Raw genomic sequence first — 14,912 nt, 5'->3', positions numbered from 1 at the left:
CCACTTTCGCTACAATGGCACTTGCCGTTTCTGTAGCGGTAGTTACCGTTTCCTCAACGGTCTCAGCGGTTTGCCACTGTGGGCTGGTTGCAGACTTTTCACATTAGTGGTAACTCCTAATACAAGAAAAATATGTGTAGGTTTGCACAGATTAATCTGCACCTCAAGTGACGTACATACACCATGTAGGCCATAACGGACCAGCTTTTTTTTGCCTTGGTTTGGAAACATTTTAGTAATATCGCTTATTGATAACAATAAACGTGTCATTATTTTTTAACACATAAAAATATACTACATATATATGTGTATGTGTGTATATCTGGAGCAACAGTGCCTTCACACCCGGTAAGAATGACCTGGGATTTAAAACAGGGCTGAAAAAGGTGTCCGTAAAACTGCAGACCGATTTGTTAAGAGCATACTCGTGTTATGAAAATTTGAGACAAAAATATAATATTCAATCAAAACATTTCTTTAAATCTTTCTAGATTTATAGAAGTTTTATCTTCAAAAGGCAAGAATCTTTAAACCTTCCAAACGTCACCACTTCGGAAGAAATAGCAATAAATTTCCAGAGAAAGACGGGCTTGATATCCCATTTTTATGACACAATTAGAGACAGCTCCTAAGCCTCCTCAGAAAAGAAAAGGAAGCATGTTGTAAAGACCTAAATAGTCAAATCTCTGTGGAGGACTGGCAAAGAAGCCCAGAAACAGTATATTAACTCTCACTTCAAATGAGAACCTACATGACTCCTTCCTTGTTGAACAATCTTAATCTTATTACCTCCGATGTATGCATGAAATGTGGAGCTAAAGGTACTTTAATCTACTGTCTATGGGACTGGCCCTCAAATACAAACCTTTTGGGCAGAAGCGCTAAATACGCTTTCAGTCATTACGGGAGTGACGTCAAATCTGTGCCAAAAACTGTGTATTTGTATACAAGAAATGATCTTGTATTGAATGTGATCGCCCTGCCCTGACTTGACTTTACTGAATGACTCCTTACTTTTTCTCGCATTGTTTGTTGTATGTTCTGAAATATTGAAAACTAAACAAACACGTTTGGTCAACCGCTGCAAACATGGAAAACTCTGGGTTGAACTACTGGGTTGATAACCAGCTTCAGAGTACCGCTCATCAGGATGGTAACGTGGGTAACCAGGTAACGGAGAGATATCTCGGGTATGTTAATCCAGGTTCCTAGTACAGGCGATGGAAAAACTTCTGACTGAATTTCAGTTTTTACAAAGAACTTTTTCGTTTGGCAAACTTTGATGATCTACAAACTTTTACGTCTGATGTGATTGAAAAAGTGTCCAATAAACGTTTGGGAATATGGATTGATGAAAATCTTTCATCATTCCATATTCCTTATTTAGTTATAAAACTAAAAGTGAATAGTTTTTTATTCTAGATATCAATCCTGTTTCACACCTTTCTATCTGTGACTGATTACGGTGATGTTCTGTAAAAGCAAGCAGCCTCCTCCACTCAGTTAATCACACTTGTCCATGTTTCACTTCAAATGCAACATCTCTCCCTCACTATCGCATTCTCTATGATCCAGTTGGCCGGACATCATTGACCATTTGTAGACAACAACAATGGTATATGTTCATCTATAAAGCTGGATAAACTTCCAAACAAAACCTCAGGATCCTTCTCCCTGTCAGCTCTAGTAGTTTCCATCTGGTTGCTATTGAATGTTCTCCAGGCTTTGACAGACTTTGGTAAAACTGTGTTTGCCTCCCATGCACCACAACCATGGAATAATCAGCAGAAAACTCTAAAGTTAAACTCTCTTATATCAATTTGATGACTTAGAGTATGATTAAGAATGCAGTGAAGAAGGAATCTCAGTTTCCACTGAGATGCATGAACAGCAGTCTTGTTTTACTGTGATTTGTGCTTCCTTTGTTTTACATAACTATTTTTTTATCGAGGATTTTCCATTGTTGCCATCTTGGCCAGGAGTCCCTTTGAAAAGAGATTTCTAATCTCCATGAACTCTATGAAGCTATGTGCATAACTGCCTTTATTTGATAAATCTCAGTCACTGAGAAACTGGTCAGACATGCACATTTAGCCACAAACAAAAGTCATTTCTCACTCCTCACATCGTCTTCAGAGCCGTCTCTGCAGCTCTGGCTGCTGCACATATACAGTGAATACACCTTAGAAAGGAGATCAGTCCAGGTCTAGCACTCATACTGACACTTTATAAATCATGGTTTCTCAGAGTTGAGGCTGCCATTAAAAGAATGATGGTAAGCACCGTGCTATATGTGGAAAATGATGCTTCTGTTTGTGCATGTTGTCCAAACATTTACTCCTCTAGAGAGTGTTGTTGGTTTATAAGGGGACTGCCTTCAGAGGCAGGTTAATGCAGATATGTTACATGTTAGAATAAATCCTGATGATGTGGTACTCATGGTCATTCATTAACAGCTTTTGGACAATAGGCGTGTTGTCAGTCACAAGAATAACATCTGACAGTTTTTGTCTGCATTCAGAATTACTGAATTATTATTTCCTCCGAAGGAATTAGTGTGTTCCTAGTTAAATCGGGCTGAATCCTACGCACCGCCGTCCTGGATGGTCTGGCAGAGCAGCACGCACATACAATGGACGATACACGCAGTGGAGGAACTATCAACACCGCCACTCAGAGGAAGCAGGAAGCCGGCCTGGAATACAATAAAAAATTACTAGATCAATAAAAAATTACTTCATCCACAACTGTACTGCTTTATTATGTGTGCTCCTCCTCACCTGTCCACTCCTCCTCAGGTAGTCCCACAGCCAACAGGCCGGCCCTAAACTGAACAACACGGGTTTTAAACCGCTGTAAGAGTTTCTGTTAACAAGAAAAGCTTATAAAATACCTGATCTCTTCCTCTGGTGTATGAAAGCGCCACTGCATGGGTTGGTGGGTGGGGAGGTAGATATCATCAGCAGTGGACAAGGAGAAGTCCACTTTGATCCTGTGACAAGGTTTGTGCTCACTCCCCTACAACAGAAGGAGAATCCAGACTCAGGCACCAGGAGATGACCACCAGCTCTACTGTTTGGTGTCAGGAAGGCAGAATTTAAACATTATTTTCTCACAGCCTGACATTTGTTGTCCTGTTAGCTCAGAGAGAATTATGTTGTATTTAGCTGCTAAATGATCTGCGGTCCTCAGCAGCTTGTCATGTCTGCAGGGTCAGAGCTGATCAGGTGGTGGGTGGCTGCTTTTTAGTTTTTCTTCTGCTGAACCCAGTTAATGACTAACAAGGAGTCAGCTACAAATTCAAACAATAGGTAGATTTAAACTAATAACAGAAATGACAGAATTCAAAGATATGAAGCAATCAATAAGCTTTATTATTATAACGATTTATCATGGTTAGGTATGATTATTATGTCTCGTGGTCTGCGATGTGCTAAATGTCCTGATGAAGTGCTGTTAAAGTTTCAATATTTAACTTACTGTGGATAAAAAGTTTAGGACCAGGTACAGTGCCTTGCGAAAGTATTCGGCCCCCTTGAACCTTGCAACCTTTCGCCACATTTCAGGCTTCAAACATAAAGATATAAACTTTAAATTTTTAGTCAAGAATCAACAACAAGTGGGACACAATCGTGAAGTGGAACGAAATTTATTGGATAATTTAAACCTTTTCAACAAATAAAAAACTGAAAAGTGGGGCGTGCAGTATTATTCGGCCCCTTTACTTTCAGTGCAGCAAACTCACTCCAGAAGTTCAGTGAGGATCTCTGAATGATCCAGTGTTGTCCTAAATGACTGATGATGATAAATAGAATCCACCTGTGTGTAATCAAGTCTCTGTATAAATGCACCTGCTCTGTGATAGTCTCAGGGTTCTGTTTAAATCGCAGAGAGCATCATGAAGACCAAGGAACACACCAGGCAGGTCCGAGATACTGTTGTGGGGAAGTTTAAAGCCGGATTTGGATACAAAAAGATTTCCCAAGCTTTAAACATCTCAAGGAGCACTGTGCAAGCAATCATATTGAAATGGAAGGAGTATCAGACCACTGCAAATCTACCAAGACCCGGCCGTCCCTCCAAACTTTCGTCTCAAACAAGGAGAAAACTGATCAGAGATGCAGCCAAGAGGCCCATGATCACTCTGGAGGAACTGCAGAGATCTACAGCTGAGGTGGGAGAGTCTGTCCATAGGACAACAATCAGTCGTACACTGCACAAATCTGGCCTTTATGGAAGAGTGGCAAGAAGAAAGCCATTTCTCAAAGATATCCATAAAAAGTCTCGTTCAAAGTTTGCCACAAGCCACCTGGGAGACGCACCAAACATGTGGAAGAAGGTGCTCTGGTCAGATGAAACCAAAATCGAACTTTTTGGCCACAATGCAAAACGATATGTTTGGCGTAAAAGCAACACAGCTCATCACCCTGAACATACCATCCCCACTGTCAAACATGGTGGTGGCAGCATCATGGTTTGGGCCCGCTTTTCTTCAGCAGGGACAGGGAGGTTGGTTAAAATTGACGGGAAGATGGATGGAGCCAAATACAGGACCATTCTGGAAGAAAACCTGTTAGAGTCTGCACAAGACCTGAGACTGGGACGGAGATTTATCTTCCAACAGGACAATGATCCAAAACATAAAGCCAAATCTACAATGGAATGGTTCACAAAGAAACGTATCCAGGTGTTAGAATGGCCAAGTCAAAGTCCAGACCTGAATCCAATCGAGAATCTGTGGATAGAGCTGAAGACTGCTGTTCACAAACGCTCTCCATCCAACCTCACTGAGCTCGAGCTGTTTTGCAAGGAAGAATGGGCAAGAATTTCAGTCTCTCGATGTGCAAAACTGATAGAAACATACCCCAAGCGACTTGCAGCTGTAATTGGAGCAAAAGGTGGCGCTACAAAGTATTAATGCAAGGGGGCCGAATAATATTGCACGCCCCACTTTTCAGTTTTTTATTTGTTATAAAAGTTTAAATTATCCAATAAATTTCGTTCCACTTCACGATTGTGTCCCACTTGTTGTTGATTCTTGACTAAAAATTTAAAGTTTATATCTTTATGTTTGACACCTGAAATGTGGCGAAAGGTTGCAAGGTTCAAGGGGGCCGAATACTTTCGCAAGGCACTAAGTATTTGACTTAATTCTGTAACCATTTCTATCTTTGAAAGCTTTGATTTTGTGTATTAAATTTCTTTTCGTTTTCTTTTGTTTGTTTGAAATTTTGGTTCAAAATAAAATACAAAATAAATAATCAGTCTTCTCCATTTATTCATCAGCAGGAAATAAGAGAAAAGTGTGACATGAACCTAATTTAGCAATTACAATGTTGGTATGAGTCTGAACTCACCTCGCCCCGAACCCATACCCTACCCCGCCATGAACGCATACCCCGCCCCACCATGAACGCATACCCTGCCCCGCCATGAACCCGCCAGGAACGCATACCCCGCCCCGCCATGAACGCATACCCCGCCCCGCCATGGACGCATACCCCGCGCCGCCCTGAACCCATACCCGCCCCGCCATGAACGCATACCCTACCCCTCCATGAACGCATACCCCGCCCCGAACCCATACCACACCCTGCCATGAACACATACCCCACCCCGCCATGAACGCATACCCCGCCATGAACCCATACCCCGCCATGAACCCATACCCTAACCCGCCATGAACCCATACCCCGCCATGAACCCATACCCTAACCCGCCATGAACGCATACCCGGCCCCGAACCCATACCACACCCTGCCATGAACACATACCCCACCCCGCCATGAACGCATACCCCGCCATGAACCCATACCCTAACCCGCCATGAACGCATACCCCGCCATGAACCCATACCCTAACCCCCCATGAACCCATACCCTAACCCGCCATGAACGCATACCCCACCCCGCCATGAACCCATACCCTAACCCCCCATAAACCCATACCACACCCCGCCATGGACGCATACCCCGCCCCGCCCCGAACCCATACCTGCCCCGCCATTAACGCATACCCCGCCCTGAACCCATACCCCGCCCTGAACCCATACCCCACCCTGCCATGAACACATATCCTGCCCCCCACCCATACCACACCCCGCCATGAACGCATACCCCGACTCCATACCCTACCCGCCCGCAATGAATGCATACCCCCACCCTGCCATGAATGAATACCCTACCCCGCCATTAACTCATACCCCACCCTGCCATGAACGAATACCCCGCCATAAACCCATACCCGGCTCCGCAATGAACCCATACCCTGTCCCGCCATGAACGCATACCCCGCCATGAGCCCTTACCCTGCCTTCTACCCATCTACCCATATTCTACCCATTCTACCCATACCCATCTTTTAGGTTCACTAACGTAACAAGTCTGGTCTGCTGATGTTTTTTCTTATGTTCAAATATAAGTTCAGTATGCCTCACGCACACATGACACTGCATATTAAAAACTGGAGATAAACACTAAACCATTTTTCTAATTTTGCTACCCCATTATGGTTAAAACCACATGAAGTGAAACTAGTATAATGTAAGCCAGCTGCATAGAATGCAGATAAATGGGGGTGTTACATTTACAGTAACACACCAAAGTGTGTTTAATTTACAGTGTATGAAATGATGAGTAAAGTAAGTAAGTAAATGTTTATTTATATAGCACCTTTCAAGATAAAATCACAAAGTGTTTAACAACAAGATAAAACACCAAATAACAGTAATACAGAGATAATAAAAACAAATAAAACTAAGTAAAAGCAAGTTTAAAAAGATGTGTTTTTAGCTGCTTTTTAAAAGAGATCATGGAGTCCACAGATTTCAGGCCTAGAGGAAGGGAGTTCCAGAGGACAGGAGCCACTGCTGCAAAGGCTCTGTCACCCTTAGTCCTCAGCCGTGTTGGTTTAACAACCAGCAGATCCTGATGACTCGACCTCAGGGACCTGCTGGGCATGTAGAGCTTTAGGAGATCCCTGATGTATTCAGGTGCCTGGTCATGTAGGGCTTGATATGTAAACACCAGAATTTTAAAATGCACCCTGTAATAAATGGGCAGCCAGTGCAGCTGGCTTAGTAAAGGAGTGACATGGGTGAATTTAGGGGATTTAGTTATCAGCCTTGCAGCAGCGTTCTGAACCAACTGGAGACGGTCAAGCGATTTTTTGTTTAAACATGTGAAGAGGGAATTACAGTAATCCAGTCTGGATGAGATGAAGGCATGATGATGATGCACTGTCACCTTTATTATGTACACTGTGCTAGTACCAGGCTGGGCCCCCTTTTAGAAAGGACATTGGAGTAATAAGAAAAACATTACTCCACCATTATATCTTCAACTTGATAACGATGGAGTGGATTGATGGAGGGTAGCACATCTCAGCACCCAGCTGGAGGAGATCCTCACATATGAGTCATTTATTTGATTCACACCACTAATATACAGTGTCTTCCCTCCTTGTTCAAGGTGTCGATGGTCGTCTTTTGGACAACTGTCAGGTCAGCAGTCTTCCCCATGATTGTGTAGCCAACAGAACTAGACTGAGAGACCATTTAAAGGCCTTTGCAGGTGTTTTGAGTTAATTAGCTGATTAGAGTGTGGCACCAGGTGTCTTCAATATTGAACCTTTCCACAATATTCTAATTTTCTGAGATACTCAATTTGGGGTTTTCATTAGTTTTCAGTTATAATCATCAAAATTAAAAGAAATAAACATTTGAATATGTCAGTCTGTGAGGAATGAATGTCTACATTATTCAAGTTTCATTTTTTCAATGTAATTACTGAAATAAATCAGCTTTTTCATGATATTCTAATTTTATGATGAGCACCTGTAAAAATGCTTAAAAAGCCTTCATCAGAGCATCTTCAGAGCCAAGGATGTCCAGTGAACTCTTGTCATGTTCTTGAAAGCAGGTGGAGGTGATCTGAGCTTTGTGACATGATACATTATCCTACTGGAAGTAGCATCAGAAGACTGATATTTTCTCTTCTTCAGACCATTCTCTGGAAACCCTGGAGATGGTTGTGGGTGAAAATCCCAGTAAATAACCAACAACTATGCCACGTTCAAAGTCTCCTAAATCCCCTGTCTTCCTCATTCTGATACTCAGTTTGAACTTCTGCAAGTCGTCTCCACCACGTCTACATGCCTACATCTTAACTGGAGATTTTAACATTCACATAGATAACATGACGGATGGTAATGTCAAGGAATTTTCTTCCATATTGGATGTTTGGTTTGTGGCAACATGTAAAAGAACAGACCCACATTCGAGGTCACATTCTGGACCTGGTTCTTTCAAAGGGTGTGGAAATTTTTTCTGTAGCTGTCACTGACTTGGCCTTGTCTGACCATTTTTGTATTTTGTTTGATTTACTGATCACTCAGAATGTCCAACCAACCTGCTCCTCGGTTAGGAAGAGGCACATTAATGAAAGAACAAGTGCTAAGTTTGTGGAGGCCATAGCTATGTTACCAACAACCAGTGCAGAGTCAGTTGATGGACTTCTGGATCATTTCAATCTGAAAATCTTGAATGTAATGGATGCTGTTGCACCAATGAGAATCAAGAGCAGCTTGATCAAACAGAAAACACCATGGAGAAACACCACTGTGGTTACCAGCCTAAAAAGAGAAAGCAGAAAAACTGAGCGGAAATGGTGGAAAATTAAACTTCAAATTTACTATGAGCTGTACAAACAAAGCCTCAGTAACTATAACAATGAGCTGTGAAGGCCAGAGAGCTGCATTTATCTGAAATGATTAACAGGAATGTCAACAATTCTCTGTTTGCTATGATTGAAAAACTTACTAATCCTCCTGTACAGATAAGCCCAGAGCTCCTTTCCACTGAGAAATAAAACCAATTTGCAAACTTTTTTAGCCAAAAAATTAAAACAATTAGGCAAAATATTAATTCCACACAGTCACACAAGAAAAGTAGTCTGTGTCTAAAACCCGGAAACAATTCTGATATTATATCACAATTTAAAATGGTGAATTTAAAAGTCCTACAAGAAACAGTTTGGCATCTGAAATCAATAACATGCACTCTGGACATGATACCATCCGACTTTTTAAAACCAGTTTTTACCTCAGTAGAAAGTGATCTCCTACTGATAGTTAACAGCTCACTGGCATCAGGCATTTTTCCCAAGTCACTAAAGATCGCTGCTATTAAGCCACTCCTAAAGAAAAGGACTCTAGACGCCTCTATAATGAACCACTATAGACCGTCTCTAACCTCTTTTATTTCCAAGATTATTGAAAAAGTTGTATTTCACCAGCTTCATGACTTTTTAAATGAAAGTGGAAATCTTGATAACTTTCAGTCCGGCTTCCGACCTCATCACAGCACTGAAACAGCTCTGGTCAAAGTGTTAAATGACATTAGGTTGAATACCGATTCTGGTCAAGTATCAGTCCTGGTTCTGGTCTAGTATCAGTCCTGGTTCTGTTGGATCTCAGTGCTGCGTTTGATACTGTAGATCACAGAATCCTGTTGCACAGGCTGGAAAACTGGGTTGGACTTTCTGGAGCGGTCCTTAACTGGTTCAGGTCCTGTTTAGAAGGCCGGAGTTATTTTGTTCCGATCGGCAGCTATGAATCCGAGCGAGTGGCCATGACTTGTGGAGTCCCCCAGGGGTCAGTCCTTGGACCTCTTCTGTTCAACTTGTATCTGCTCCCTTTGGGTCAAATATTACAGAACTATAGCATTAGTTATCAAAGTTATGCAGATGATACACAACTTTATGTGTCTCTGTCACCAGATGACTGCAGTCCAATAGACTTAATGTGTCAGTGTCTGGAGCAAATAAACACCTGGATGAAGGAGAATTTTCTACAATTAAATGAAGACAAAACTGAGATTATTCTGTTTGGTAGAAAGAGAAGAGGGTCAGCATTGGTAAACACCTGGAGACTCGGGCTCTTAAAATCACCAACCAAGTTGGTAACCTTGGAGTGTTGATAGACTCAGACCTGACTTTCAGCAGCCACATCAAAGCTTCACTAAGAAGCTTTTTAACAGCTCAGAAACATCAACAGAATTAAAAGTTTAGTTTCCCAGAAAGACCAAGAGAAACTCATCCATGCATTCACCTCCAGTAGGCTGGATCACTGTAATGGTCTTTTAACAGGACTTCCTAAAAAGAGCATTAAACATCTGCAGCTCATCCAGATGCTGCTGCTAGAGTTTTAACCAGGACTAAGAGATCTGAACACATCACACCAGTTTTGAAATCTCTACACTGGTTTCCAGTTTATACTGGTTTCCAGTCAGTCACAGAATAGATTTTAAAACCCTTCTGCTTGTTTACAAATCCCAGAATGGTTTAGGCCCAGAATACATCTGTGATATGTTCAGAGAATATAAACCTAGCAGAGCTCTTAGATCCAAAGACTCTGGTCAACTAGTCCAGGCCAGAGTCCAGACTAAACATGGAGAAGCAGCATTTAGCTGTTATGCTGCAAACAAATGGAACAAACTGCCAGTGGAGATTAAACTTTCCCCAAATGTAGACATTTTTAAATCCAGGTTAAAAACATTTTTTTCTCATGTGTATGCATGAAATTTGCACGGTAACTTTTTTAACTTTTCTTGCTTTTAATAATTTTAATGTAATTTATTATTTTATTGTGATTATGTGTTGATGCCTTTTACTATTTCTAAACATCTGTAATGTCTTTGTTTTATGTAAAGCACTTTGAATTGTCCTTTAAATGAAATGTGCTGTACAAATAAACTGCCTTGCCTTGCCTTACATGCTGGCGTGTGATTTTCTGGTTAGATGTAAGTGTCAACAGGAAGTTGAGCAGATGGAGCCGATAAGTGGATGAGTTTATTTGTACGGGACTGGATGGAGACAAAGAAGAACTCTATATAAAAGCTCTTCCCCTTAAAGATTTGGGTACTGAACATTTGGTCAGAGAAGCTTGAACCCAAACCTCCACTCTGGTTCATTAACTGGAGTCCAGATTAGAAAACTGGAGACTCTGGTCAGCTCCAGCGGTATTCTTCAGTATAAACAGAGTCAGAGCAGCAGGTACAAAGTAATGCTTATATTTGCTCTGCAACTTGTTTGTATGCTGATGTTTAGCAGATAAGTTTCCTGTGTTGACAGTTTTAATTTAATTAGCCTTCAGTTAACCTGACACAACCTGGTGATGTGGGCTTGACGCGTGACAAAGGTTTGGGAAGTGTAGTTTTCTCACCATGTGTGGCTGGCACACTTCTCCTCTGTAACTGCGCACATCCTCCAGATCCAGAGTGGCTGTAATCACTTCCTACGGCACACATAAACCACATCAGTTCCTCTGGCAAACACAAGCCAACAATAGCAGCACTTCACTTTGGTATTTCATACACCCACCACATCATTTAGGGAGAACTGAGCTCCTTGAGCTACAACATCTCCATTGATGGCCACCATGGCACAACCATCATAGTACACACGGTCTCCATCACAGCCCCTCAGGTTGGCATACAGGTAGATACCTCCACTCTGAAACACCAGTAATACCATCAAATACAAACTGGCATCTAATTTATATATATATATATCTATATATATATAGATATATATATATATATAAAAGAACAGGATGTTCTGGTGTTACTGTTCCCTACATGAGTGATACAACGCTGCCCCCTGCTGGGCATCACTGGTACACATGGAGATGGCTGGTTTGGGTGTTGAATGTTTCCAGTCCATGCATACCTTTGTGGTGGCTGTCTTGATCAGGTTGACTCTCTGGTCAGCTTTACGGAGTTCGTGGTGGCTCGCAGACGAGTTAGTAAAGATTTCAACCCCATCCAGCCCCATCTGAATATGAGGACTGAGAAAAATAAAACGTAAGTCCGAACGGGGCTGGTGCACATGGCAAAGAAAAATCGCTTCGGTCAGAGAAATGACGGATGTATGGGGCGCGCCATGCCCCGCATGTGTTAAAAACTTTAACACAATTAATTACATAATTAAAAAAGGCCATTAACGCGTTCTTTGTGACGGCCATAGCAATAACATGTATGAGTGAACGGCACCTGCTGGGGTTCCAGAGCTCAGCGCAGATCTCCGTCCCGATGCAGGTGTCCTTCGTGGACAGAACACCGTCACCAAATGGGACGGTCTCCTGAGGACGTTTCATTCAGGAGAATTCATCAGAAAACTGTTTTTAATAACATCTCTTCCCATAAAGGTGTGTTTTTTACCTGTCCTGTGACCTCCTGGATCATCCTGGGTAGGAAATAATCTTCCACCTGCCTTAAAGAAACGAAGTGAAATGAAATCACTTTAGACACGTCTTCATTAAGTAACCCTGTTCTGAAGAACAAACCTGTTCTTTTCCTTTCTGGAAAACCTTTTTAGACACTATTTTGAAACTAAAATCACAATTTAAAACATTACAAATGGCAAAGAGAAGGATTCATTGTCATGTTGCACGGCGTCTGATCCAGGTACCTGCAACCTTTTACCGCGTTTCTCCTTCAGCCCTACAGTCATGTAAGCATCACGTGACACTCAGCTGTTAGGTCACGTCTTCAAACCTAACTTTCCATCAATGCCTGAAACTCTGAGACAAAAACCAGCGAGGACAGAAAACTGTCCATCTGTCCAGATGAAGTGAATAAAGACGGTTTTAGTGTTTGGAGTTACTCTAAATCTTCTTGAAGTCCAGGTCTCAGATAACTTGTTGACGTTATTGAAATCTACAAAGAATACTGGATCTATTTTAGTCGTAACACGCCTCAGAAGTTTCTCCCATTACGTAGATTCAGTTTGTTCAGATGCGTCTCCCTGGTGGACATGAAGTTCTCGGCGTCTTCACCTCCCTGGGAGAGTTCAGAAACCAGGATGTCTGTCTGATTCCAGCTGGATGAAGACACGTGTTGTCCCACATGGTTGGAGTGGGATCACCTGGATGTGTGAAAATCAGATCTGTAACAACCTGAACTGGTTCCAGGGAGAGAACCAGCGCATCTCTCTGTAGATCCCGTGGTTGGCCATCAGCATCTTCGGCCTGATCAGCAGGATCTTTCTAGAGGATGGACACAAACAAATCCTCATCAGACACATTTATCTGGTCCACAGATGTAGAAAAAGACTCCGGCGGACCGGCGCGTCAACACACCTGTTCAGGAACAGGACCCGACAGTTGTAGCGCACGTTGTGGTGCATGATGGGCCTGAAGAAAACAGCAAACACGGGTCACATGACACATTCATCATGTTAATACTGAGAAAACGTCTAAACACGCTGCAACTTCTCCTGATTCACGGTTGGAGAACAAAACTTTCCCTCAAACAAACAAATAAATAAATAAAATTTAAAAAAACAAAATAAACAAAATCATATTAATTGAAAAATAAATAAAATAATAATGAAAACCAAATACAATAAAAGTTTAAAAAACGAATAAAAAAATACTATGAATAAATAAACAAATGAGAAGAAAACTTTTAAACGTTCAAATGTCTTTAACGAAGACACAGCCTGGCTGGAGGCTGGAGGCTTCCACCAGGATGACACCTACATCCCTACATCACAGATGATGTCCTGGGTGACCGGGGACTCCAGGAGGGTCATCAAGACCTGGAAGCTGTGGAGCAAAGTGTCCGACTCGTAGAAGTGGTCTGCACAGCCGTAACCGCTGTTAAATGAAGGAGAACAGAGCAGAAATTTCACTTGAGTGAAATCCAGCTGAAACCGGAGGAAGATCTGAGCCAAACAGACGGTTTTCATACCAGATCTCCAGCTCTGGACCCAGTCTGTATCTAGCTCCATTAGCCTTGGCTAGCTCGATACCTGCAGAGAAGCACACACAGCGGATCGTACAGCCAGCATGGTTTAAGCATTAAAACACTTTTTTACCTATGCAGACATGTACAGGCTTTATTTTTATCGTTTGACTTTTTATTTTATCTTTTATCTACTCTATAAGATATTTATAAAATATTATTCTGTCATTTTATAATCTGTATTCTCTGTAAGAATATAACATTAATTGTCCTACTTATAACAGAGACAAACTTTTTAAACTGTTTGTATACATAATTACTTATTATACGGTAAGAGTTTGTGCGCTAATGTCCACGCATGTACCATACTCCGCCTTGAATATAGTAGCAGTGCTCCCCTGTAGAATGATCCTTCAGCCCAGGACTCCCTAACCCAGGAGGCTCGGTTTACATCTGAGTTCCAGGCCCACATTCAGCTCAGTCTGGTCTGCAGTGAGCCGCGCCAGTGCCACAACAGTACGCCGCACCAGTGCCACAACAGTGCCACAACAGTACGCCGCACCAGTGCCACAACAGTACGCCGCGCCAGTGCCACAACAGTACGCCGCACCAGTGCCACAACAGTACGCCGCACCAGTGCCACAACAGTACGCCGCACCAGTGCCACAACAGTACGCCGCACCAGTGCCACAACAGTGCCACAACAGTACGCCGCACCAGTGCCACAACAGTGCCACAACAGTGCCACAACAGTACGCCGCACCAGCGCCACAACAGTACGCCGCGCCAGTGCCACAACAGTACGCCGCACCAGTGCCACAACAGTGCCACAACAGTACGCCGCACCAGTGCCACAACAGTGCCACAACAGTGCCACAACAGTACGCCGCACCAGCGCCACAACAGTACGCCGCGCCAGCGCCACTTTTATTCTGTATATTTTATAGAAAAACGAAAACATCTTTTTATATATATAATTATTTTTAAATAAACTATATTTTTATTTAAAATTTATCTGTAATTTTTTATTAATTTTATATGGTTTTTAAATCATTGTATAAACTCAATATGAATTAGATTTATTTTACATTTTATTATATACGTTATATTTGTTTTATTTTTTTAATCTATATAAACTGTTTTTTTTTTTTTTTGTTTTTTTTTACAA

At 42.0% G+C, this 14,912-nt stretch overlaps 1 protein-coding gene across 1 annotated transcript in view; it reads right to left on the bottom strand.

Moving 5' to 3' along the window:
* nadsyn1 (NAD synthetase 1) overlaps window positions 1-14,912 on the bottom strand; it is a 30,361-nt gene that overhangs the window by 14,107 nt on the left and 1,342 nt on the right. The window contains exons 2-13 of the mRNA XM_041988927.1: window positions 13,751-13,811; window positions 13,540-13,656; window positions 13,138-13,191; window positions 12,955-13,044; window positions 12,218-12,269; window positions 12,050-12,138; window positions 11,727-11,844; window positions 11,379-11,510; window positions 11,221-11,292; window positions 2,894-3,018; window positions 2,781-2,829; window positions 2,593-2,695 (exon numbers count right to left, since the gene is read on the bottom strand). Of these exons, the coding sequence (XP_041844861.1) occupies window positions 2,593-2,695; window positions 2,781-2,829; window positions 2,894-3,018; window positions 11,221-11,292; window positions 11,379-11,510; window positions 11,727-11,844; window positions 12,050-12,138; window positions 12,218-12,269; window positions 12,955-13,044; window positions 13,138-13,191; window positions 13,540-13,656; window positions 13,751-13,811 (1,062 nt within the window). The remainder of the gene's footprint in view (window positions 1-2,592; window positions 2,696-2,780; window positions 2,830-2,893; window positions 3,019-11,220; window positions 11,293-11,378; window positions 11,511-11,726; window positions 11,845-12,049; window positions 12,139-12,217; window positions 12,270-12,954; window positions 13,045-13,137; window positions 13,192-13,539; window positions 13,657-13,750; window positions 13,812-14,912) is intronic.

The sequence above is a fragment of the Melanotaenia boesemani genome, chromosome 1 (assembly GCF_017639745.1).
Source record: "Melanotaenia boesemani isolate fMelBoe1 chromosome 1, fMelBoe1.pri, whole genome shotgun sequence".
NCBI classification, from domain to species: Eukaryota; Metazoa; Chordata; class Actinopteri; order Atheriniformes; family Melanotaeniidae; genus Melanotaenia; species Melanotaenia boesemani.
This window is presented reverse-complemented; position numbering and strand designations above follow the sequence as displayed.